This window comes from Toxorhynchites rutilus, chromosome 3, assembly GCF_029784135.1.
Source record: "Toxorhynchites rutilus septentrionalis strain SRP chromosome 3, ASM2978413v1, whole genome shotgun sequence".
In the NCBI taxonomy this organism is placed as follows: domain Eukaryota; kingdom Metazoa; phylum Arthropoda; class Insecta; order Diptera; family Culicidae; genus Toxorhynchites; species Toxorhynchites rutilus.
In genome coordinates, this window is record NC_073746.1 from 23,304,729 (window position 1) to 23,332,187 (window position 27,459).

General features: G+C 39.8%; 2 protein-coding genes across 3 annotated transcripts; one reads left to right on the forward strand and one right to left on the reverse strand.

The window, feature by feature from the left end:
• Window positions 1-1,924: 1,924 nt before the first annotated feature.
• LOC129777823 (pre-mRNA-processing factor 40 homolog A) lies at window positions 1,925-16,791 on the forward strand. 2 transcript variants are annotated; one of them, XM_055784343.1, is made up of 4 exons: window positions 1,925-1,989; window positions 2,059-4,063; window positions 4,130-4,384; window positions 16,421-16,791. In XM_055784343.1, exons 2-4 carry the CDS (start codon window positions 2,060-2,062, stop codon window positions 16,634-16,636), a joined length of 2,475 nt encoding a protein of 824 aa, XP_055640318.1. In that variant the 5' UTR covers window positions 1,925-1,989; window position 2,059; the 3' UTR covers window positions 16,637-16,791. The 2 variants fall into 2 exon arrangements, with proteins under 2 accessions (XP_055640318.1, XP_055640317.1); XM_055784342.1 differs by having other exon boundaries at window positions 1,941-4,063.
• On the reverse strand, window positions 16,096-18,788 carry LOC129777824 (serine--tRNA ligase, cytoplasmic). Its single transcript, XM_055784344.1, has 2 exons — window positions 17,278-18,788; window positions 16,096-17,216 (listed from the first exon to the last, which is right to left on the reverse strand). Exons 1-2 carry the CDS (start codon window positions 18,631-18,633, stop codon window positions 17,070-17,072), a joined length of 1,503 nt encoding a protein of 500 aa, XP_055640319.1. The 5' UTR covers window positions 18,634-18,788; the 3' UTR covers window positions 16,096-17,069.
• Between the last annotated feature and the right edge of the window lie 8,671 nt (window positions 18,789-27,459).

Here is a 27,459-nt window from a genome sequence, read left to right on the forward strand (position 1 = left end):
CTATGTCTAATGCTAAAACTAAATTTACAGCTGCAAATCGAGAGAACGAAGATTCTTAAAAATAACCCCACCTCCAACGAACTAAACAAACGAGACACTAAACGTAAGTTCTCTAAATCTAAATCTAGCTGCAACACAGAAAAACTTATGATAGTGTAAAAAACCTTAAAATTAATATGTACAATTTAAAACTACTTCTATTCCTAAAACTACTATGTACAATAGAACCATTTTAATGTATTGATTTATACCTACGGTAGGGATTTTTTAACGTCGTCGTCATCGCCATCGCCATTGTATTGCGTATTGAAATAAACGTTTAAAAAAACGGAAAATTGTTTCTCTTCCGTTGCGGTTGCAACAAGTTCGTTTTCAAAACAACCATTCAAACCCAATTAAAGTCACTTCGGGAGTGCCGTAAGGATCCCATCTTGGACCTCTTCTTTTCATTTTGTACATTTATGACATTTCCTTTATTCTTAAGTGTATAAATGTACTCATATATGCTGACGACATGAAGCTTTTTGCGGAAATTGAAAATGACAGCGAAGCATTCCAGAATGGAATAAATGTAGCTGCACGTAAATCGAAGCTCTCTGACCGGGATAAGCGGGAAATAGCTAGAACAGGTTCGAATACCTCAAAATCGCATGTGCAAATGAAGCAATATTTCAACTACTCAACGCTCGGGTGACAATTGGTCAAATTTTGGTAAAAAATCCTCACATAAAGAATGCTTAAAAGGCTAAAACTCCTCATCTTACACCATCTCACATCGGAAGACGTCTGAGTTTTGCCAAAGCTCACATGAACCGACAGTGTTTCCAAAAGAATACATTTTGCTATATACCATAACGAAAAGTTCTTCAATGTATAGGTTATCTTCACTGACGAAAAAAAGTTCAATTTGGATGGACCTCATGGTTTCAACGGGTACTGGCGTGTTTTACAGAAAAAGGAACAGTTTTTTTAACCAGGAATTTTGGTGGAGACTCGTGCATGGTTTGGGCGGGATTCTGTGCAACCGGAAAGCTCAAGATAGCTTTCACATCATTCAAGGATTACACACATGTTCTGGAATCCTCTTTCCTTTTGCGTGGATATCGTCACAAAAAATTCACATTCCAGCTAAGCAATGGATTAAGAACCCAAAACTTAATATTTGAACTGGCCGGCTCGCTCTCCAGACTTGAATCCTGTTGAAAATCTTAGGGGGGATCCTTGTTCGCAGAATCTACACTGAGGGAAAACTTTACACCACGATTGCTCAAGGTCGCAATTTCGGAAAAATGGAAAAATATCGAGAAATCCGTTCAGCAGAATTTGGTAAATAGTATTCCAACACGTTATCAATTATTGACATGTAAATCAGCCGTTTTGAATTTTTCATTGATAATATTTATGAATTTTGAAGTGGTCTTATAGAAACTGGACAGCTGAAATTATCATATTACAGCACAATAAATAAACAACTCTTTTGAACGAAATTGACGTTAAATATACCTTCGAAAATGGTTCATCTTAACCCCCCCCCCCCTGCAAATTATGCTAATAATGCTTCACAATATTTGCCAAAATACTGAGGATTTTTTATATAACTAGAAGTGGTCTGTCTTACCCCGCCTTCCTCTACGTAAGTACCGAAATTCTTCTAATGTACTGATAATAATTTCTATTTGTCACATTTGATTCCAAAAAACACGTCAGTATTACGTTTATTCAAAGATTATCTGCTATCCAATAAGAATTGATAGATACCACGTTTATATACGTTTTACGTTGTTGGTGAGATTTAGATGACAGACAGATCTAACTTTATTTCTCTTATGCTATATTGTCTGTGGTAGCTGAGAGTGCGCTAAAGGTGCATCATAAACCTTGCCACATTAATATATTTTGCCAGTGTCTTTTCCCTCGAGCTGACACTTCGAATGTCAACCACCAAACGACAGCGTCAGGGGCAGTTTGAGCTCGATGCGGTATCGCTGTGTATTTTTCGATTCAATATAAGAAAACTATTTTTTCTGCTTGAAGTCGACTATTTTAAGTTCGTTTCAGAATGTCGGTCCCGCCGGGTGCTGGAGTGCAGTCATTTCCGGCATTGGTGCCCTTTAGTGTTCCCCCTCCCGGGTTTGGCGCTCCCGGCGCAACAGCTCCCATCGGTACAGACCCATCGTCCATCCCGATGATCCCAATAGTGTCACCAGTGGTCGGTGAGTGGACAGAGCATAAGGCACCAGACGGAAGAACGTATTATTATAACAGTGTCACAAAGCAGAGCTTGTGGGAAAAGCCGGACGAATTAAAATCTCCCGCAGAAAAGTTACTCTCGCAGTGTCCCTGGAAGGAGTACAGATCAGATCAGGGCAAGATCTACTATCATAACGTCAACACTAAGGAGTCACAATGGGTTGCTCCGCCCGATTATTTAGAACTGAAGGAAAAAGTCGATGCGGAGAAAGTTGCTGCCGAAGCTGCAAAAGCAGCTGCGCTGAAAACGGTTGCGGTGGGTGGCATTCCGATGATTATTCCTCCCGTGGTAATGCCTGTTATGTCTCCTGCACTCGCTGCCAGTGAATCCATGACTTCATTGTCTGGAGTGATGCCTGGTTCCGCAGAAAACTCCTCTTCAGCACTGGATCAAGCCATGGCTGCAACACTTGCTGCTATAGAGGTTCCAGAGGATCCTGCACCGAAAAAAGAGGAGGAAGAGAAGCCTCCTGTCGAGGAAGAACCCGTCGTGGAATTTAAGGATAAAAAGGAAGCGATTGAAGCTTTCAAAGAATTTTTGAAAGAAAAAAGTATTCCTTCTAGCGCTAATTGGGAACAGTGTGTAAAGATCATTCAAAAGGATCCCAAATTTAATGTGTTTAAGAGACTGCAGGAGAAGAAGCAAGCGTTCAACGCTTACAAGACACAAAAGCAGAAAGACGAGAAAGAGGAGCAGCGGCTTAAAGTTAAAAAATCGAAGGAGGAACTCGAGAAGTTCCTCATGACTTCAGAGAAGATGAACTCTACCTTGAAGTACTACCGTTGCGACGAAATGTTCACCAGTTTGGATGTCTGGAAGTCAGTTCCGGAACAGGATCGCAGGGACATTTATGACGACTGCATTTTTAATCTTTCCAAGCGTGAGAAAGAGGAAGCACGAGTTTTAAAGAAGAGAAATATGCGAGTTCTTGGGGAACTATTGGAAGCGATGACCTCAGTTTCCCATCAAACAACATGGTCTGAAGCACAGGTAATGCTACTCGAGAATGGTTCCTTCAAGAATGACGTCAACCTGCTCGGAATGGACAAGGAGGATGCGTTGATAGTTTTCGAGGAACACATTCGTACCTTGGAACGGGAGGAAGACGAGGAGAAGGAACGTGAGAAAAAACGACTTAAGCGGCAGCAGCGCAAGAATCGAGACCAATTCCTGGCGCTGCTGGATAGTCTTCACGAAGAGGGGAAGCTTACATCTATGTCCCTTTGGGTGGAATTGTATCCAATAATATCGGCTGATTTACGGTTCTCGGCAATGCTTGGCCAAACAGGTTCCACGCCGTTGGATTTGTTCAAATTTTACGTGGAAAATCTCAAAGCGCGCTTCCACGATGAAAAGAAAATCATCAAAGAAATTTTGAAGGAAAAGGAATTTATTGTCCAATCGGAAACCACTTTCGAAGATTTTGCAACCGTCGTTTGCGAGGATAAGCGTTCGGCAACCTTGGATGCCGGCAACGTCAAGTTAACGTACAATTCTCTGCTAGAGAAGGCCGAAGCGGCGGAAAAGGAACGTCTGAAAGAGGAAACCCGCCGTATCAGAAAGATGGAGAACGAATTGAAGGGAATATGGATTGAGGCCGGTCTTTCGGCGGTTGATAGCTGGGAAACTGCCCAGAAGATTGTTCTTGATTTAGACGTGTATGAACTGTACGAGAAGGAAGATAAGGTAGAACGGCTTTGGGAAGAGTTCATCAAGGAAGCGGAGGATTCTTGCAGTCATCATCACTCCCGGTCGAAAAAATCCAAAAAGAATCGCAAGCGCAAAAAGAAATCTCGTTCATCCTCTAAATCGGTGAGCTTGTACATTAGTTTTAGGTGAGAAAGGAAATTAATGTTATATTTGTTTTTTTTGAGTTAGGAATCTGAACCATCTGAAGCTGAATATGAGAAGCCTTCGAAGAAAAAGCGCAAATCCCGTTCCCGCTCTCGGTCGAAGTCATCAGAATCGGAAAGTGACGAACAGAGTGAGCGTGAGAAAAAGCGTAAGAAAAAGAAGAAGCATCGCAAGCACTCTCCCTCGCCTGCATACGAAGAACAGATAACAGTTCTACCCATGGAAGTGAAGAACGGCAATTCTTCGAGATCTCTTTCACCGGAAATCGAGCGTAAGAAGGTAAGTTGCTACAACATTTGTCGGAACAACGCTAATGAGCGTTTCCATTTGAATTCTAAGGTTAATTTGTTTTGTATTTTTTGATTTGGCTGACATTTAGCAGGCGCATCCTTTGTGACCAAAAAGAACAATTTATATCATCGGTCATTTTGATCCTAGCCTTCCTTTTGAGAAGGGCTTAAACATAAATTGCTTGAAAAATTTCGAGAAAAATATTACCCAGTTGGTCTAATTGATTTGGTTGGGCCGCTAATTCAGTGTGTGATTACATTATTTCATCTCATCCTCCCTTCATTCCTTCCCATACCTACTCCCCCCTCACCCATTCCACTCCTTTTTGTTTCGGAACACGCCCTTCGCTTGGAATCTAGGTCATTTGTGCTTGGTTACTGCTTTACTCATCGAAATAATAAACATATATATATATATATATATATATATATATATATATATATATATATATATATATATATATATATATATATATATATATATATATATATATATATATATATATATATATATATATATATATATATATATATATATATATATATATATATATATATATATATATATATATATATATATATATATATATATATATATATATATATCGGTTTACATATATATATCGGTTCTTCGATTTCGGTTCTCAAATGTGGACTGTATTAAATTTTACTCGATTTGGTCGGATAAAAAACACTGTTTACACACTTAAAAATATTCTTTATTAGTTCTAATTTTAGAACTAACTCTACTTTTAATGTTGTCGATTTGAATGTTGGAATAAGACTGTCTGAATATGCATTTGCACACGCGCTCGCGTGGCTCACAGTTTTGCTGTTGCAGTTGTGTGCGTTTCTGCACTCCCTAGGGGTGGGGCTTATGGTTTACGCTCATACACTCGGCGGTAGACGGAACATTCTCCCCCGGGTGATGTATCACATCAATGACACAAGCTGGATCCATTAGAATTGTCCTCGGTTGGCAACACTGAAACCTTAGTGATTGGTCGCCTGTACGTTGATCCGTTTGCGAAGACATCAACTGTTCGAACCAAACCATCATCGTCGGGATAGACGCATGTAATTCGACCCAGTTTCCAATTGAGTGGCGGCAGATTTTTGTCATGGAGTAGGACGATCATTCCTGGACGATGATTTGGCATCGTTCGTAGATTCTTCTTTCGTGGTTGAAGAGTGTTGAGATAATCTCGGGTCCATGCGCGCCAGAAATGCTCGCGCATCAGCTGCAAATGTTGCCATCTATCTAATCGGGTAGCCTTTACATTTTCCAAGGATGGTTCTGCTAAAGCGATAAGAGGGCGACCGATTAAAAAATGTGCTGGTGTGATTACCTGAGGATCTGCTGAATCTCTGGAAACGGTGAATAAAGGTCTGGAGTTTAAAACTGCTTCAATCTCAATTAAAACAGTGGCCAACTCTTCAAAAGTCAACTTTGCGGTTCCGGCAATTCTTTTCAAATGCGTTTTTGCAGATTTAACAGCGGCTTCCCAAAGTCCACCAAACTCTGGAGCATCTGGTGGTATGAAATGCCATTCGATTTCACGTTGCTGACATAATTGTTGAATTCGATTTAAATCCTGCTGGTTTTGGAATTGTCGGTAAATTTGATTGAGTTCGTGGTGGGCACCTCGAAAGTTAGATGCGTTATCGGAGTGTATCTGTTGCACTAATCCTCGTCGTCCAATTAGTCGTTTGAGAGAGGCAATGAAAGCGTCGATCGTGAGATTGGAAACTGCTTCCATGTGCACAGCTTTAGTTGACATACACACATATACTGCAACGTATGCTTTAATTAATCTCGGACGTCGTGCTCCTTCTTTTATCCAAAGTGGACCGGCATAGTCGACACCAGTTACTGCAAATGGTGGGGACGGAACTACACGAGATCTTGGCAGGCTCCCCATAAGCTGTGTAGTATCGGTCGGATTTGTTCGGAAGCAACGAATACAACTGCGGGTTACCTTTCGAACTGTAGATCGAGCGTTAAGTAGCCAATATCGCTGCTGAATGGCATTGATAAGTCCTGTTTGGCCGACATGGAGTAATTCTTCGTGAATTGTTCTTATGAAAGCTTTAGTTATCGGATCCTTATCGGGTAAAATAATCTGATGTTTGGAAGCAAAAGGCAATGTTGAATGATCCAATCTGCCTCCAACTCGAAGCAAGCCATCATTGTATACTGGTCTCAAATTTCCTATTCGTTTACACGGTTGATTGGATAGAACTCGTTGAATCTCATCACTGAGATGTATGTGCTGCAAAATCTTAAATATCGCATCGGTTGCTCGTCGTAGCTCGATGACAGTGTGATGATTTGATTTTCTGCGATCTAGCGGATTTTTCTGTCGGCAGTTATCAACAAATCGAATAATATGCGACATAATTCTTTGAAGTTTGCGAAAATTATTGTGTTTGTGTAGGAAGGATAAAGGTTCTATACTTAGCGTTGATGTTGCTACCACAACTGTTATCTCGGGCAGGGGGCTGATCTGGAACATGCGCTATTTCGTCGACGGGATAATCCGGACCTTCGAAGAATTTCGGTCCGTTCCACCAAAGGTAGTTCTGGCTCAATGCTTCGGGTAGTTGTCCTCGTGAAACTATATCTGCTGGGTTCGATTGGGATCGTATATAGTTCCACTGACATTCTGCGGTGAATTTACGAATTTCTGCGATGCGATTACGGACAAACTGTTGAAGTTGATCAAGCGGTTTTCTCATCCAGGCTAAAACAATCGTACTGTCTGACCACAGCACAATTTCTCGCACTTCCATCTTCAAGGCAGGAATCACTCGTTGTAATAATCGTGTGAGCAGAAGAGCAGCACACAACTCTTTTCGTGGAATCGAAAGCTCGTGAAGAGGTGCTACTTTCGATTTGCTGCTTAACAGACGTAGTTTAGCGGAACCATCGGCAAATTCATTGCGCAGATAAATACAAGCACCATAGGCAACTGAAGATGCATCTGCAAAACCATGGAGCGAAAATGACACCACATTGTCGAATGTTACACACCTGGGTACGTTGATATGGGTTAGCAATGGCAATTCCGTTTTAAGTTCCTTCCATTGATGTAAGCACTCGATATTCACTGGCTCATCCCATTCAAGTTTCGCTTTCAACAATTGCTGTACTAAGAGCTTCGCTGTCACAATGACTGGAGCTATTATTCCTATGGGATCGAACAATTTCGATATTTCTGAGTAGATGCCCCTCTTGGTAACATTGTCGTTCGTCGCTTGTTGGCGGAAAGGATTCGTGATGAAGAATATGTCATTTCGTGGATCCCACAGTAATCCAAGCAACTTAATCGCTTCGTTTGCTCCATATTCCGGAATCGGCATTTGTTTCTCGCGGCATTCTTCTGGGATGTTCGATAAAAATTCTTCGGAGTTGGAGCACCATTTATGTATGGTGAAACCACCTTTGCTCAGCAACTTCTGCAACTGTTGCTGAATATAAACGGCGTCGTCGATTGTGTCTGCACCAGACAGTGCGTCATCCATATAAAAGTCTTCTTGCAGAACGCGAGCTGCAGAAGGTGTTTCGGCGACTTTGTCTTCGGCGAGCTTCATCAGGCAACGGCTGGCTTGAAACGGTGCGGATGCTGTACCGTACGTCACAGTGTTGAGTTGCAGCACTCGTAGTGGATAGGATGGACTTTCTCTCCAAAGTATACGCTGATATGTTCTGTATTCTGGAGCAACTAGTATCTGACGATACATTTTCGTTATTTCAGCTGAAAACACGTACCGGTATTTCCTAAAGCGTAGTATAATCGAAAATAAATCGCTCTGCACTACAGGACCTACCATTAGGACGTCATTAAGCGATAGGGCTGTTGGAGACGATTTAGCTTAGTGCTACTACTAGTCGGACGTAAAACTGCGTGATGTGGCATGTAATACTTGCTTTGATTCGGTGTTTCGTTGGTTGGTGTAACTTCCTGGAAATGTCCAAGGTCTTCATATTCACGGATGAAATCTTGATATTGACTTCGTAGATTGGAATCCCGTGCAAGTCGTTTCTCTAACGACAAGAAGCGCTTCAATGCTAGTGCATAGCAGTCATCTAAATCACTAGAGTTCTCCTTCAATGGCAGCTTCACAACAAATCTACCGCTATCGTCTCGTTTACATGTATTCACGAAATGCTCTTCGCATGACCTTTGTTCGGTCGAATATTGACTTACGTTCGGAACATCTTCGATTTCCCAAAATCGGTGCATTCTGCTTTCGATGTCATCAATAGAGGCTAGATTTGAATGCTGTAATGTACCTGATGATGAATTATTGACGACACCAGCTACAATCCATCCTAGGCAAGTCTCTCGTAGTTGCGGTAAATTCTCAGCGAGGTTCAATTGTCCGGGTTTCATCAGTTCGAAGAACAGCTCTGCACCAATCAGCAAATCCACTTTGGCTGGCAAATGAAACTCTGGATCAGCTAGTGCAAATCCATTCGGAATCTTCCAACGTGTGATGTCAATTTTACTTGTGGGTATCGTTCCAGTCACTTTCGGTGTTATCAAACATTCTATTTGGTTTCGGTATTCACTGTTGCGGGAGCGGAAATGTACAGTAACCTTATCGCGTGCGAGTGTTCGTAGAGCGTTGATTCCAGTAATCGAAATATTTGCGCTTTTCTTCGGAATAGCTAAACGATCAGCCATCTGTTCGGTGATGAAGTTAACCTGTGATCCACTGTCTAGCAGAAAGCGACACAGGTGCGGATAATTATTCCTGTCAAAGACGTGAACCAATGCTGTGAGTAGCAGTACATATCCTGTTTTCATATCCTGTGTACAGTTGCAGGAACAGGTCGTAGAAATTGGTACTTCTCTTGTGACTGGTTTCGGAGCAGCAACTGGCGGTTGGTGTTCTCTTGAAATAGCGGCATTCAAGTTCAGATCGCGATTTACAGCTTCTGTATCATCGTGTAGTTGTGTGTGGTGTCGCTTCTGGCACTTACGACACGTCTTGGACGAAGGACAATCTCTGGAGCGGTGTCCTTTTCGGAGACAGTTAAAGCAAATCCCCAATGCTCTAATCTTTTCATTCTTCTGAGCTGCGGATAAATCATTTAATTGGTTGCACTGGAAATTCATGTGCTGTCCACCACAGAAAGCACAAGCGTTGACGATGGTATTTATTTCGGCAGGTTTTGTAACGGCTGCATGGCTCCTAGTTGTCGGTAATTTCGCAGTAACAGGAACAGTTTTCGATTTCGGTTGTAATCCTGACGGCTGAGTTGCATTTTCACAGTTTTCGAGGATCTGACATCTGGATTTGAGAAACGCAATCGTCGGTTCGTATTTCGGTAGCTCGGCTTCCCTCAAACTTGATTCCCAAGCTTTGCGTGTGGACCTATCAAGTGCATTGACGATCAAATACACAACCATGTGTTCGGATACACCAGTGAGATGTTGTTGTAGGTAACGAAGACTCTCAACATGACGGGTTGCTTCATCAAGCAGGGTTCGTAAATCTTTGCATGATTCTGTTGACATCTTGGGCAGACTAAATAGTCCTCGGATGTGTGACTCGACAATCACTCGTTGATTTTAATATCGTTCTGTCAACACTGCCCATGCTTGATCATAGTTACCCTCGCTCATTATTTTCGCGTCAAGTGCACCAACAGCGGATCCGATGAGAGCCTTATCGAGGTGAAATAATTTAATGACGTCGGAATCACCTGACATCGTCATCAGATCTTGAAATATAGCTGTTGCCACGATCGCAGTAAACCTGCCGATGTAGTCATAACGACGGTTACTGTGAAAAATAACAGTTTGAACAAAACGTTTAGCAGCATACACGCGATTGAAGATCACGGAAAAATTATTACATTAAATGTGTGAAAAACAAAAACGAATTTAATTGAATTTAAAAGATTATCAGACAATTATGTGATAGAGACAGAAGTTAGGAACGATTCGAAGGCTTTGAAGGAATTAAACATCCAGGTTTTTAAATAGCGCACTTTTATCTTGAAGTTTAGTTATTAAAAACAATCGGGTTCACACCATTCCTGATAACAAATAAACTGTATTGCTATCAGGAATGGTGTGAACCCGATTGTTTTTAATAATAGCTTTAAATTTAGGCCAGGCGGAATAACTTCCATCGAACGTAGGAATTGGCGCTTTCAGTGGCTGTTGCTGAATTATTACTTGCGGCTTATTCATCGAAATAGAATTTTCATCCTTGGCAGTCAATATCAAATCTTCAACAATCATCGACACAAAATTGTATAAATTTTCGAAATCTTCGTATATTTTTTCTTGTGCGGCAAGCTCGTCATCAGAAATCAGTTCCATTACTTTGCTGTGAAAACCACTAAATTCGGTGTACGCGGCTGATAAGTTTTTCGAAAAAACATTCAACTGCGCCAATCCTACGTTTTGTTCCCCTTGCAACGATTTCTGTATGCGCACAATTTTCAGTTTTATTTGATTACGCTGGCGAAAAACTGCTGCTAGCTCTTTCGAATATGCTAAACTCGTAGCACCTACATTATTTTCGTTGTCTGGAAATCCTCGAAATAACCCGCTTTGCTGCTCGTCATCATTATGCTGTTCGTCAGCATTCTGCTGCTTCTTGTTCGGCGAATGCTCTAGCGGCATCGAACAAAACACTATGCAAGTTTGAACACGTTACGACAATCGTTTACTGTACGTAGCGAATCACTATTCAAGTTCAAACACGTTAAGAAAAAACGCAGCACGGGGCGAATGTTCGAATCAACCAAATTCAAACGTGTTGCGACAAGTTCAATCACTTTTTTCGCGACGTAGAAAACTTCTTCTTCTTGCGGGAAACACTTCAAGTCTATCGGTTCTGTAATCCGGCTCGCGTTGGACCAAATTATGTTCGGGGTCGGTTCTTCGATTTCGGTTCTCAAATGTGGACTGTATTAAATTTTACTCGATTAGGTCGGATAAAAAACACTGTTTACACACTTAAAAATATTCTTTATTAGTTCTAAGTTTATCGGTTCGATAGCTAAAATAACTTTGTCGGTTTGGTTCGCAGAACTAAACTTCGAGTCAAAAACATGTCGTTTCGGAAGGCAAGAACTAACTCTACTTTTAATGTTGTCGATTTGAAGGTTGGAATAAGACTGTCTGTCGCGTGGCTTACAGATTTGCTGTTGCAGTTGTGTGCGTTTCTGCACTCCCTAGGGGTGGGGCTTATGGTTTACGCTCATACACTCGGCGGTAGACGGAACAATATATATATATATATATATATATATATATATATATATATATATATATATATATATATATATATATATATATATATATATATATATATATATGTCTTTTCAAGCATAGGAATCCTTCCTACCTTCGCCTTAAATCGACATCCGAGCGGACAAATTTCGATGGATGATTTTTTTGTTTTTGGTTTTCCTTTCGCCGATCCTCTCTGGGCTGGTTTTATTGTGGTTCTTCACTGGGCAAGAGGCGGATTAACTGCAAAGTTTAAAGCCTCTTAAAAACAAAGAATCAATCATTCAATTATTTCACCTCAAAACTATGGTTAGAAGAATTCGACCGATTACTCACGGTTTACTCGAGGTTAGGGCGTGTGAGGGTTTGAACAGGTTTGGGATATGGAAATGTAGCATTGTGCATTAGGACCAGGGATAGCGAAAACTAATAACTAATAACAAAAAAGAAGAACATAAAGGTATTAAATTCTTATACTAGATTTAAAACATAAATCAACTGTATTTAGCAGACGTCGTTACCAAGTTCCCAACACGTCTCTGAAAGAAACATAGGGATGTCTTCCTTGGACCTCATGTGCATTCAAAAGGTACTCTCTTGCTGCTTAATTATCCGTACATTGCCAAATTTCGTGATCGATGTCATCGTAACCTTTTCCACACTGACAGACATTGCTTTGAACAAAATTTATTCTGTGACGATGCACATCCAGCGAGTAGTGGATGGAAATTTTTTTCCGACTCCACAGCCCTGGCTCCGTCTGAAGAGTCGATTTTGACATTTTTTTAGGTAACAGTGAATCTCGACGTTCATGCAATTTTAAGACATTTGACAACAATTTTTTGTTTGGAAACCCCCTTTGGAGATTTTTCGGTTTTCAAAAAACTCAAACTTTGGCTTTTGCGACACAAGTAAATGAAGTCCGATTGCGCTAATATTTTGTATAGGATATTTTATCGTGCAAATCAACATTTCGTGGAAAGTTTCGTATGATGACTAGATGACTATTTTCATTGGCACTCTAAAAACGACCCAAAATGTCCCAGAGAATCGATTTTTGACAAAAAAAATCGAAATGACAGTAGATCTCAATGTTTCATGCTATTTGAAGATATTTGACATGAAAAAAGGCCGATTTCATGTAGCCCATGGTGTAAAACAGAGTTGGAATAATGAAATCGGAAGAAAGCATCGAAAACGTGTAGAATAAAGACAAAAAAAGGAATACGTATATTTTAAAAAATGAAGGATAGAGGTCAAAAGGAAAAAAAAGGTGTGCACGAAGTTAAAATAGAAACTACTTTGTCAGTAATACTACACATTTTTTGGTATGAAGTTTGTATTTATAAAAATAAATATTTCAATTTGAGTTGGTCTGCTACAAAAACCGTTTCGTAACAAACTCAAAAAAATAATGAGCTCATCGGATCTAGCCTCAAATCACTCCGATTCTTAAATGGATTCTACGCTTACTCCTTATGTAGCTTACAACAAGATATCATCGGAGAATGATAGGATGGTCGGTTGCGATTCCTGTGGTAGTTGTAGTTCCACTACCGATGCGATGCGTAAGAGTAACTGAACCCGTGACGAAAGAAAATAAATGGTTACGATCGGATGCGGCTTGTGAAGCCCAAGAAGCTTCCGAAGAAAAACTCTTCTCGTTCTGCTATAAAGTCGGATGCGGTAGCTACCCAGGAGGAAAAACTCAAAGCGATGGAAGAGGAACTCAAGCGGCAGATGCAGGGGTTGGAATTTTAGCGGATCATCAAGGAGAAGCAAACGGAGTTCAAACTGGCGCTGCAAGAGAGAAAGCTGCAGATGGAGAAGGAGCTACGGGCAAAAGAGATGGTACAGAAGAAGCTGCTGTTGGAATGAGCCCGGCCAACAATTCTGCGATCATCTGGAAGCGGCAGACTTGCTATAGCATCTGATCAACCCGTTACTGATTCAGGAGTTGGTTGGGTAGTTCCGATACAAGAGGAAGAAGAAGGAAGTTACGTTCACCAACTTTGTGTTCAGAATCGTCGACGAAACATGCGAAGCAAGTGTCAAACTGGACCTGAAATACGAGCCGAGTCCACGATGGAAGCAACGAGGGGAACTAGAGCAGGTGTCCTTTTAACCACAGTACCACTGGTGGTGATGCAAGAAGCACGAGTGGAAAGGCGAAGCCTAAACCGTGCAGAGCATGCCAGCGCACAGATCATCGTTTGCGGTACTGTGAGAGTTTTCGGAGAATGACTGTGACTGAATGGATCTTGTGACGAAGAGGAAGTTGTGCTTCATCTGCTTGAAGGGGCACGGAAATGCTTCCTGCTTATTCAGGATTCGCTGTAATGTCGGAGAGTATCAGCAGAGACATAAACCTCTACTCCACCCGCAAGAAGGTTTCATCGGTAGGAGTGCTCACATTCGATCAGTGAGCGCAATCGTCTTCCGGCTATAATTCCCCAATATAATTCGCGAAGAGAAAGGTTCCGGCAGAGCAAGTGTGTGGGCATCAGCCATCGGCGGTGGGGAAAAAGTGTTGCTGAATTCTGTACGCTCGGTTGAAAATCTGTTCCTCCCTAAACAATCGCTGAATCCCTCCAGGATTTCGAGTGAATACACACACTTACGCAATATTCCAGTGGCAGTGCACTGCAAAATAGAGTTGACTATCTAGGGGCCGAAAAATGAAATTTCGTCGAATCCAAGGTAGCTAATGAGTTTTCACGACTTCGCAGCAACTAACTACGATTCACTGAAGTCCCACTACGCTCTGGAGGAGTCGGTTGTGGCTGTCAAGAAGGAGACAAAATGATGATGATGTTGGATTAAAGAGGCTTTAAACTTTTCAGTTCATTCGCCTCTAGAAGGAGACAAAAGAGGACGGAAAGGCCTTAAGTATCCTACAGCGCACGACGAAAATAATTGGAAACCGCATCGAAACCGATCTGTTGTTCAAGAACGACGAAGTCAGCTTTCCAGACAGCTACATGATGGCGTCAAAAGATTGAAACAACAGGAGCATAAGCTGGAAGTAAACCCGATTATCTCCGAAAACGTCCACAAGCAGATAGTGGAGTACCAGCCAAAGAGATACGCTCACCTAGTTTCTGGAACCGATCCCTGCAAGGCTCCTCGCAAACCCGGGAAAATTCTTCTGGTGTGAGATGCAGCTGCAAAGGATGGAAGTGTATCCCTGAATTCACCGCTGTTTGAAGAGCTCACCCCTCGAGTGTCTGTAATCGTCGGGTTCAGAGAAAGTAGAATCGCTTTCGGTGCACACATCCGAGTGCCTACGTTATGGACGTGGCCACGCTCGGGTCGACTTGCTCCCCTGCTTGGCCCAATACGTAAAAAACCTTAACGTAAAGTGTCGCAACTATTGCAACAAGCCTCCACTAAATTGCTCAGTGTATAAACAAGGACGTATACCCCTCGAGCCAAACAAAAAAAAAACTGGCAGTTTGAATACATGCATGATGATAAATAGATAGAGCTAGAACAAATGAAGAATAGAAGGTATAGAATTGTGTATAGAGGAAATATAAGTGGAAAACTATTAGTTAAAAGAATTGAAAATAAAGGTTGAAAGATTTTTACGGAAATTATACGGATAATTTAAGAAGATTAAATTATTAGAAGATAATGCTCAATTAATGAAAGATATTTTAACATGCAATATATCTTTATTAAATGAAATATAGATTTCAAATAATTGCAGCCATACATTAGTCAGCAATATAAATACTAAACGTGAGTAGTTGTTCGATGTATATTTTCAAAAATTCACATGTTGATAATTTAGAAAATAAGCAAAATTGTAATGGCAAATTATATTGCATAACAGGATTTTTTAAACTGATTCACCAATAAAGAGTTTAAAAAAGCGGAAACTGGTGATGTTGCTGTTGCAACATAAAGGATCATGCCGACAAATATACAGAAGCTGGGGCGGCAATTTTCAATCAGCATTACGTTGCCGACCATTTCGATAGTGCTAAGACCGTTGGAGAAGCGAATCGTCCAGCGAAGAAAGTGCGATTCGTCCACTCCAAGGGAAGGTTTGAGTTCCGAAATTGGATTTGGAATTTGCATGAAGTTCTTCGGTATATGGGAGAGGAGAAAGCTACCCAAGCGATCCACTTCGGTTGGGACAAGAAAACCGACAACGAACGAGTTCTTGGCATAATCTGGAGTTCAGACCAGGATACATTTTTGTTCTCAACGGAACATGGAGATCACCTGGGTTACTATCTGAATGGCACCAAAATGCCAACCAAAAGGATAGTCCTGAGTTGTGTCATGGGTTTCTTAGATTCGCTGTGGCTGGTAGAGCCCTTCACGGTCTATGGAATAATTCAAAAATTTTCAAAAATCCAAATTTAAAAAAAAATATCCCTTTTTGTCTAGTATTTTTTTATTCTGGGGTATTATTCTACAACAAATTTTAGTTTTTCGCTTTATATCATAATATGAAAATAAAAAAAGTGTTATTTAAAAAAAAAATTCTTTGTCCACATAGTGCTAATATAACCTGAAATATTGCGGAAGACACCAAGTCAATTGGGCCAACCGTTTCTGAGTTTTTTTTTGAAATTTTTTTTCAATCAATCTTTGCTTAGTCCAATTTGGCTGGCGCCAAAATGGCATACCGATTATGCAAATTCTCATTTTTTGTCATAAAGAATGCGTCTGCAAAATTTGAATCAAATAAAAAAAACAAAAATAAAAATTTATGAAAATAATCGTCCGACCGTTTTTTTGTTTTCTTGCAGAAGAAGAAAGACAAGAAGAAAAAGGAGAAGCGCCGTTCCAGGTCTGTGAGTCGGGGTAGTAGTGGTGGCACCAAATTCCGGTCCCCGGAAGAAGCAGGACGCAATGGTGATTCGGCCTCTCCGAAGGTCTCGGATGATGCTGCTTTGTCCGAATCGGAGTTGGAATCCCAGCGGGCGGCTCTGCTGGCTCAGCTAAACGAACAAATGGACGAGTGATCCATGTGGGATCCGACGGGCAACGTCGGAAATAGTCGACGAAGGAAAGAAACCAGCAAACATTAAACAAAATATTACGGAAGACATATTACAATTGCATTGCATTGAACCATAACCAATTGATGGTGAATGAAATCGATCGATAGAGGTAAGAATTGCTGTAGTTTTTGTATATGATGCCGAACATTCCATGACTTCTTTTCTACGTTTGTATTGATTACATATCGAAATTTGTGTGGGATAAGCATTTTAAGCTTGCGTATGTTTTTATTCACTTTTGAGTCGGTTCGAAATTTTCGTGGTTCATTAGAAACCTTCCTCCGCTATGTTTCAGGTTACAATAAATAGAATAATTAAAAATTAAGCTTACGGAGCGGCAGAATACAAGTGTCACTAAATGCATCTTATCTTGTTCGCTGGCTCCACATTCAGCTTAGGCTGCGGCAGTTTCCTTTTTGCCGCTCTTCTTGTCTTTTTTGGCCGCAGCGGCAGCCGCCTCCAATTCGATTGGCGCAGGTTTCACGAACGGGATTTCGTCTCGGTACTTCTCAGGCATGTACTTTTTCAGCGGTTCTGGAACCTATGAGTAGCGAATAAAAAATATATTAGGTGAAATATATTGTTATATGAAAAACATTTACCTTCACGCCCGTTTCTGTCTGATGCGTTTCGAGGATAGCACAAATAACTCGGGTCGTGGCGCACATTGTGGCGTTTAGCATATGCACATAATCTACTGCAGCATTCATCTTCTTCGTTTGACCATATCGAACCAATAATCTCCGCGCTTGGTAGTCTAAGCAGTTACTGCAGGAAACCAGCTCCCTAAACGCGCCCGATCCAGCAAACCAAGCCTCCAAATCCAACTTCTTCGAGGCAGCATGATTCAAAGCTCCGGAGACAATATTGACAACACGGTACGGAATGCCCAACGATTGACAGAAATTTTCAGCATTTCCGATCATTTCATCCATCATTTCCCAAGATTTGTTGTCATGAGGAGAAGTCAGAACAAATTGTTCAACCTTTTCAAACTGATGGACACGGAAGATGCCACGCGTGTCCCGGCCATGAGAGCCAACTTCCTGTCGGAAACAAGTGGACAGTCCAGCATATTTGATGGGAAGTGAAGCCTCCGGAATCCATTCATCGCGATGATAGGCGGCTATTGGTTGCTCTGATGTGGCAATCAGATATTTCTCATCGGAACTACCCTCTTCAGCCTTTTCACTACCCTTCCCAACGACTTTGTAGAGCTCTTCGTCGAACTGGGACAATTGTGCCACCTCTTGCATTACTTCTTTTCGCATAAAAAACGGTGTATACAGCGGGGTGTAATTCTTTTCATACAGCAGATGCAGAGCATGTTGTATCAGTGCTTGTTCCATGAAAACTGCAGGTCCGGTCAGAAAATATCCACGGCCACCGGAAACCACAGCTCCCTTTTCCGCATTCATTCCATCAATCATGACAATCAGATCAACATGAGAGTATTTTAGTCGTTTTTCGCAATCTCCGAAGGTCCTTTCGACCTTGTTCTCGTCCTCGTCGTTACTAACGGGAACGCTTTCATGCAAATGGTTACCAACCTCTCTGAGTGCGAAGTTTCGCTTGGTTTCAGCTTCACTCAGTTTTTTCTCGTTTTCCAGAACAGCTTCCTCGATCAAACCTCGAACTTTCTTGATCTGATTCACGGTAAGCTTCTTAAGATCTTCGCTCTTCAGTGAGAGCAAATCTTTCGCCACATCTTCGGGCACTGGCTCACCTTCATCTCCAAGCGCTTCTTTTTTCTTCATTTTTTCACCGATTTCCTTGCTGCACACATTCTTCAGCTTGTTGAAATTATCCGCATTGAAGCGACACTTGCGCCATTCTCCGTCCTGCTCGATAACCGTCTCAACGAGGGCAACATCCTTGAAGCGAAGTTCCTGGTTGGTTTTTACTTTGGTCGGGTCATGACCCTTGTCACTGCGGAAAAGATCCAAATCGAGCACCATTATGGGTGGGTTGTCTCAGCTATCGATTTATCCACAGTTTATCGGAAGATGATGAAATCTCCAGCAGCCGAAAGTGGAAAAGGAGCGCACCACGCAAACTGTCGGTACTCCGCTGTATAGGGGATCTAAACGTGGCGAACAACCGGTCGCAACTGGTTGACAGTTCTCACAGTGTCGCTGGATTGTAGGTGTGTCAGGTTTAAAGAAAATATAAAATAGAATCCATCTCCAGTTAGGGTTGGCATGATATATATAAGGGTGGCAATGGATGTATAGAAAAAAATCATTGAATTTCAAAAACCGACCATGTACTATTTGTTTATTGGCACCTGTGCAATCTCCTTTTGAATACTGGGTTCGCCGAACAGCTGTGCGAGTTCATGGTTCATTCTTCGCCTCCATACTCCGTTCTCCTGCACGCCGCCAAAGATCGCTCTTAGTACTCGTCTTTCGAAACCCCGAGCACTCGCAGGTCCTCCTCGAGCATTGTCCACGTTTCATGCCCGTAGAGAACAGCCGGTCTAATAAGCGTCTTGTACAGCGTACACTTTGTACTTTGGCTCAGTCTGTTCGATCGCAATTGCTTGTGAAGCCCGCACATGATTTAGAGGTTCCATTTTCGAGATAACGCCACATCTCGACGTTTTATGCATTTGAAAGTAATTTGGCATCGAACAAAAAATTTTAATTTTTCAAACGTCGCGTGGGGTACGCATATTGAATTTTAAATATCATGCCATCCGTACACACTGTCTGATTCAAACATGGTTGCACAATATACTTGTTCACGTACAGTAACGAAAATCATCGACCTTTTCGAAAAGCTTTCGAAGAACGTGTGATGAAGAAAATCCGAACAATTTTTGAATTAATCTATTATTACGATGTACTTCTTCTTGAATGGCGTTAACGTTCCCTGCGGAACTTTTGTCGTCTCAACGTATGCATTAACTAGCGTCATTTATGATTACTTAGTTGAAATTTCTTAAGCCAAATAACACGCCTTAAATGTATTCCGAGGGGCAAGCTTGAATACGCGTGACCACAGTGTAAGTCGAAGGAAATTTCTTTGACGAAAAATCCTCCGGCCAAAACCGGAATCGAACCCGAACACCCGCCATGATAATGTGAGACGCTAACCACTCGGTCACGGGTGCACCGTGATTAAGACGTACTGCACAAATTGAGAAATCTTTTTCTACAAAATGAATAACCACTATAACATAACTATCAACACTGTCAATCAAATCTATCAAGTAACGCTTAGTTTAAAAAATGGCCAATGTCCTGGAAAAAAAGTAATGAAAATGGTAGAGTTTCAAACGACATAGCATGCGCTGCCATAACTATTTCTCAAACAGTGACGTCAGTCGTTGTGTTTATCTTTGATTGCCCATCGCATCCATGTGAAAATGCTATTTTCAGGAAGTAATTTATCAATTAAAACGTACATTTTTTTGAGTTTCCGCTGAATATGAGGGCAACGTGATAGCAGTGAATTTTTGTAAAATCACGTCCGGAAAAGGCGGAAAAAAGTAATATTTTCATGTGTCATTTTCGCTCCCCCACGTTCATAGAAACAAACGAAGTTTCATTATTTTAACGTTACGAAGTTGATGCTTCGAAGGCTCTCAGTGTCGGTGTGTGTCGTAAATTAATTTTCAAATTTTGTGAGTGTTTCACTACTTTAAGGATCTTGGATTCAAAAAAAAGTGTTTATACCGTACTATCGAACACAAATCACATAAATCTAAAAAATGTTTTTCTTCTTCAATGGTACTAGCATTTTTAGATGAACTTACGTAGTATTACTTGCGTCATTTTTATTAGTACTCACTAGCTGACCCGGCAAACTTCGTCTCGCCCAAAATTTATTTTTCGTTATCCCATCCACGTTTTCTTACTAAGCGCTAATACTACCCTTCAAAATTAACTTTTTACTATAAAACTCCTAGTACTTCTACCAAAACTCGTCATTATAATATCAGATTACTTTCAGACACAATTCTCGTTCAAGATTTTTCAACCACTTTTTTTTTTTTTTTTTTTATCTTCGCTTATTTTTCGTCGGCCTATTTCCGCCACTTTAGTGCCAATCACCGACATCAGGGAGGCGACTCCACCTGTTCCTACCTATCAGACTCAACAACTCATGAGCCGGGCCAACTTCTTTTACTTCCGCTCCGAAGGAAGACGTAACCAGAGATTTTTCGCCTCAGAAAATCCCAACGACGCCAGCTGGGATTGAACCCAGGCCGATCGGATTGTGAGGCTGTTACGCTAACCATACAACCACTGGCGCCGTCATTTTCAACCACTTGCAAATGACATGTTTCTCCGTTACATGGAGTAAATGATTGATACAGAAAATATGATAGAATAAAGACAGCCCTAAATCAGACAATTCCTCTCTCGAGCTTTGCTCTTATCAACACATTCGGCAATCCATTTTTACTTATATAGATAGAAGACGATATAGGAGTGCGCTTTGTCACATTAAAATCCATTTCCATTTTCGAACGAAGATCAATTTCGTTAGTGCAAACATTTGTGTTTCATTCGTATGGCAGCCTCCCCTTGGAGAGGGGGGAGGAGTGTCTAACCACCATAGAAACGTTTATCGATTTCTAAAACCTCTATATGCCAAGTTTGATTCCATTTGCTTGATTAGTTTTCGAGTTATGCAGAAATTTGTGTTTCATTTGTATGGCAGCCCCCCTAATAGAGGGGGAAGAGTGTCTAACCACCATAGAAATATTTATTGCATTCTAAAACCTCCACATGCCAAATTTGGTTTCGTTTGCTTGATTAATTCTCGAGTAATGCAGAAATTTGTGTTTCATTTGCATGACGGCCCCCCCTTTAGAGAGGGGGAGGAATGTCTAACCACCATAGAAACATTTTTTGCATCCTGAAACCTCTAAATGCCAAATTTGATTTCGTTTGCTTGATTAATTCTCGATCGAGTAATGCAGAAATTTATGTTTCATTTGTATGACAGGCCCCCTTTAGAGACGAGGACAGAGTGTCTAACCACCATAGAAACATTTATTGCACCCCAAAACCTACACATGCTAAGTTTGATTTTGTTTGCTTGATTAATTCTCGAGTAATGCAGAAATTTGTGTTTCATTTGTATGACAGTTTGAATCGAATAATAGTCGTAAATCATTCGTTCGCTTCGATTATTGGTTGCGCAGTATTCGTTCGATTAATACTGGATTTCTGTAGGAAGTATTCGATTAAACGATTAATCGAACGGTTATCGGGGATCACTACTCTTTACCAACCCGACTGTTTGGCTGGTTCGGTATGCGCACTAGCAACCCAACCCGACCAAACTATCGGCTGAAAAAAAGTCTACAGTGTGCAGGGACTCTAAAAAAGAACGACCGTTCGTTCACTCTTTTTGATAAACTAGTTCTTTTGAACTGTTTATGAACGGTTTGCCCATCTCTATTCTGGAGTCCACACAGAATCCAGGATAGATTGGTCACTACACTGAGAGGAAAATTTAGTAAATATGTCGAATTTTTTGGTACATGTTACCAATTCTCTAGTCATCATTGGTACATGTTACGAAAGAAAAATGGTAGGAAAAAATGTCAAACAAACTGCGATTTGTTGGTCCAACATTGGTGCAATATCAGTGAAAATGTTGCTTCTCATTTGTGATGATTACCTATCAGGGATTATGAAAATATTTTTTAATAATTATTTTTAATTCAAAAAATGTATTTGATTACATTTAACTCCACATACTTAGAATACATTATACTAATAACATATAACTTATTCTATACTAGGTAGTGCGGACTGAATCAAAACGGCTGTCAAAAAAGATCCAATTGAAATGTCAGAAGAGATCCAACGATCAGGAGTGTTATTTTTCTTATGATAATCAACACTATAAAAGAGGTATTGTTGTCAAGGGCAAAAATAAGTAAAATTATAAAATGAACGAACTACATATTTCCGTCAATTGTTTAATTAACCATTGCATCTCTGAAAGAGCATCTCAGCCATTCACTGAGCAACGTATTTTTAATGTCCCCTCTCTTTGTCATAACGTTTTTCCGAACGTAATAAAAACAAACAAAGTCAGAGTCACGTAAATGTTTACTCCTGCGATTTGGAAATATTCGATAAAAAGTGGAAGGAAGAGCTGCCAGATGATTTTTAAAAAAAGTCTGTAAAAACATGTGAATGTCTGTTAAAAATGTGGAAAAGTCTGTAAAAGTGTGCAGATCTATAGAAATGTCTTTTAACGTTAATTTTCACATATTCATTAATACTTTGTACATCACGATGCACGTAAGATTGTATTCTGTATATATATACAGCCATTCCATGCCAAACTAATATAGTGGTTCTCAGATCTTCGTCAAAAGTGGTAATTTTGTTCTTTATCGCAAAACATTAAACTCGTATTTTTTTAATTTGTCATTAGGGTGCCCATTTCCATTTTAGGGTGATCCCAAAAATCATTTTTTTCCACTTTTTCCCAAATGACTTTTATCAAAAATTTATAACTTTCGAACCACTCAACCGATTTAGACGATCGACATATCAAATTTAAGCCAATGAGCTTTAATTGAGAAATATTTAACTTGCATATAATATGGATCCCATTTTTAATATGGATTGAAAGCTGAGAATTTTTTACATAAAATATCTTGATATCAGAGATGCTATTTTTTTCGTTTTTGAAATATGATTTTTCAAAACTAATCGATGGTTCGAAAAACAATGTTTCCCCATTCTTCCCACTACAAAAAGTCATAACTTTCAAACTATTGGACCGATTCATATCATCGACATATCAAATTGAAGCTTACGAGTTATTTTTCTTTGAAAAAATATTACTTTTGCGCAAAAAATTGAATTTTGTTTTTGTAATTATTGATTTAGTTAGTTTTTCATAGTTTTCTCGGTTAAAGATAGGAGCGCTATATTTTTTTATATTTTTTATGGAAAGCTGAGGATTATTTACCTAACATATCTCGATATCAGAGATGCTATAATTATCGTTTTTAAGTTAGAATTTTGTAAATTTAACATGTTTTAAGTCTTCGATCAATATTCATATGTGACTAAACTAAACCTATGCTACTAGAATCCAATCTTCTCGCAAGTGTGAATTTTGCTTATTGGCTTCAATTTAATATATCGATCATCTAAATCGGTTCAGTAGTTCAAATGTTATGATTTTTTGCAGAAAGTTATTTTTGGACAAATGGGGAAAAATGATTTTTTTTAAATCATATCTAAAAAACGAAAAAATAGCAACCCTGATATCGAGATATGTTGGGTAAAAAATCCTCAGCTTTCAAGAAAAAATATAAAAAAATATAGCGCCCTCTAGTCGAAAGTCATAAAAAAATAAAAAACGACTACAATCAATAATTACTAAAATATAATTATTTTTTTTCGCAAGTTAAATATTTTTTAATAAAAGGCTAGGTCAATTTTATATGTCGATCATCTAAATCGATTCAGTGATTCAAAAGTTATTAATTTTCATTTGTCATTTTTGGGAAAAAGTGGAAAAAAAATATTTTTCGGACCACTTAATAACTTATGTCCTGTAATGTGTTTAAATGTTTCAACGATCTACACATACATACATACACATACATACGCGTTGTTAATTTTTATAAAAAACAGTATTTCACCGTTGATATATTCGATATCTACCAAGGCTTGCGGTCTTGTCGTTGATGAAATTTATAAGAAAATGCAGTGTATACTTTCCATCCGCCATGCAAGGCTATACAAGTTTTAGATCACTGTCGCAGGTCGCGGGATCGCCATGTGGACACCCAGTAGTTTCTTTCGGTTATATGAAAAGACTTTCACGTACGCGTTCATACTGAGTCCGCCCAACTGGGTCAGACTCCCTTTTATTCAATTCGTTTATTTCTTACAACTAGCTACAACCTAAATTCTATTATTATGCGTGGTCAGGCGAATTGTAGTAAAACACATAACACATGTGTCCGAAAAGATGTCAACCGGAATCGAAAGCATAAATAGGAAACGTTTGCGCATTTGCGCAAGCATGTGTTTGTCATTAAATTCACGCTAGCGAAGCTAGCGAAGAAGTGCAAAAGTAAACAAAGGAAGTTAATGGTCAGCGCGTCATATTATGCAATAAATAACCATCGGAACCTTGGCCTGAATTTACGACATGGTTCGCATGTTTATTTTGGTTGCACAGCGTGACGCACTTGCTAGAATTTTGTTGCCATAAGGGCATGTGTATCGGGTTGTAGGTGGTCCAGTGATCCTGTTACACCTTCCCTCTTTTTGAGAATGATGTAATCTAATGGAATCATTCGTGTTCAGTAAATTTCGCCTAGAATTCGTCTGACCTTACAATTATTCTGGTTTTTGTATGTATAAACATGTTTGTTTAATATTTGGAATATGTACATTTTTTTTTGTATTCGAGTTAATTAACTAACTAATTACTAACTTGGTAAACTGTTGTAGTATACAATACAACATAGGTATTTGAATAGGTAATATTATAAACTCGTGATCGTCTGGGAATTTAATTTAGTTATGCATTCCCTTCCCCCTAATGGAGATGGGTTGCTCATTAGTTGCATTTTATTATGCGATTTTTATGTATAGTCTGTTTGTTTTTAGTTTTAATGTCTACAATTGTGACATTGGGATGCTCAATTGATATTATTTGGAATGGTCCAAGGTATATTTTATCTAGTTTTCTTCTGTTCTCATTCGTTAACAGGACTGAATCTCCTATTTTTATTTGTATTGGTTTGGCAAGTTCACTTTGTTTATCTGTACGCTTCTTTTTTATTTTATCAATTAACTCTTTAGTAGTCTTTGCTGTAACTTTTAGTTTGAACTGTAGCTCTTTGTGGTAGTCTTCGAGATTGTATATTGGTTCTATATGTGTAGGATTTTGGATATTGAAGGGTAGTATGGCGTTTCTGCCAAAAACGAGTTCGAAAGGTGTGTAGGAAAAGTCTGTGTGAGGAGTCGTGTTGTAACAGAATGTGTAGTAAGGCAGCCAGTCATCCCAATCACTTTGTGTAGGGTTGACAAATTGTCTTACGTATTCATTCAGACAACGGTGATTCCTTTCTAGTCCTCCTATGGATTGGGGGTGATAGGGTGTCGAAAAATTTTGTTTTATCTGTAATAGTCTAGATATGTTCTCGAATAATTCATTCTTGTATTCGGTTCCTTGATCTGTTTGGATAACAGAAGGAGTGCCGTAAACAAGGATGCAGTTTTCGACGAAAGCTCTTGCTATTGTAGATGCTTGTTTGTCGGAGGTTGGTTTTATTATTACATATTTGGAAAGGTTACATTGGATAGTTAGGGCGTATCTGTTTCCGGAATTTGATTTATTGAAGGGGCCAATCGTGTCCATGGATATATGGTCGAAGGGTTTTTGAGGGGTTTTGGTTTGTATATAATTTTCGTTAGATGTCGTTAAGTGTTTGTTCTGTTTGCACTGTATGCAATTTCTGACGTAATCATAAATTTCTTGTTTCATTTTTGTCCACGAATAGAGTCTACTGAGTTTTTTGTATAGTCGGCTGGCACCAACGTGTCCGCCTATTGGTGTGTTGTGAAAATTTTTTAGGATACTTAGTTTTTCTTCACTGCTTTCTATCACACGCTTGGGTGTGTAGAGCACTATTTGCAAGTCTTTTAGTGAGTCGTTACAAGTCTTCTTGAAGAGTTGAACGCTGCATAATTGGAATATTGCGCTCGATAACGCTAGAGCTATCACGCTTATTCTCAGTTTCTTGGTCATATTTTCAATTTTTTGTAATAAGTTTCCTAGGGATTTTTCGTCATTGCTTGCAATTTCAGTGTATGTCGACATTTTTTCTCTATATCCTGTTTTGTTTGTTATTGCGCATTTTATTATTTCAGTTTCATTTTCACAAGTGATTTCATTACTTTCAAATGCGCGTCCGCATTGAAGTTTGGGTAGACTCTCCCATTCTCTAGGTTCGACTGCCTCGTACACTTTAAGTTGATCAGACTCGGTGTTGTCGAGTGCAGTGAAATTCGCTTTTTCGGGGTTATTTTCAATTCTTTGTGTTTTCCTAGTCATGGCTCTAGTTTGCATGGCCATCACTGTTTTCAGTGTTTCAGAGTCAATTTTTATTCTTGATAGGGCATCAGCCGTTACATTTAGTTTTCCTTGTAAGTATTCTACGTCGAAATTAAATTCCTCTAGATCCATCCTCATTCTAGTGAGTTTTGATGAGGGGTCTTTCATAGAAAATAGGTAAACTAAAGGTCTATGATCTGTCTTCACAGTGAATTTTCTACCATAAAGATAGGGTCTAAAATACGTTATTGCCCAGTGAATTGCAGTCAATTCCTGTTCAATCGTTGATTTATTTGCCTCACCTTTCGTGAAGGCTTTGCTCGCATAGGCTATTGGAAGTTCTATTCCGTCTTGTTCTTGGGTTAATACTGCGCCACATGCCACTTGCGAGGCGTCAGTTATTAGTTTGAATTCTCGTGTAAAATCAGGAAATTGAAGTAACGTTGGTGAAATGAGTTCATTCTTTAATTTATTAAATGCTATTTGACATTCGGGGGTCCAGTCAAATTTTACGTTTTTTCTTAGCAGTTTGTTCAATGGGTGTGCTATTTCTGCGAAATTCGGTATAAACCTTCGATACTAATTGCAGAAGGCTACAAAACGCCTGACTTCATCGGGAGTCGAAGGTGTGGGGTAATTTAATATTGCTGAAAATTTTGTTTGGTCGGGCTGTATGCCGACAGCTGAAATATTGTGTCCTAGGTATGTCACGTCGGGTCTAA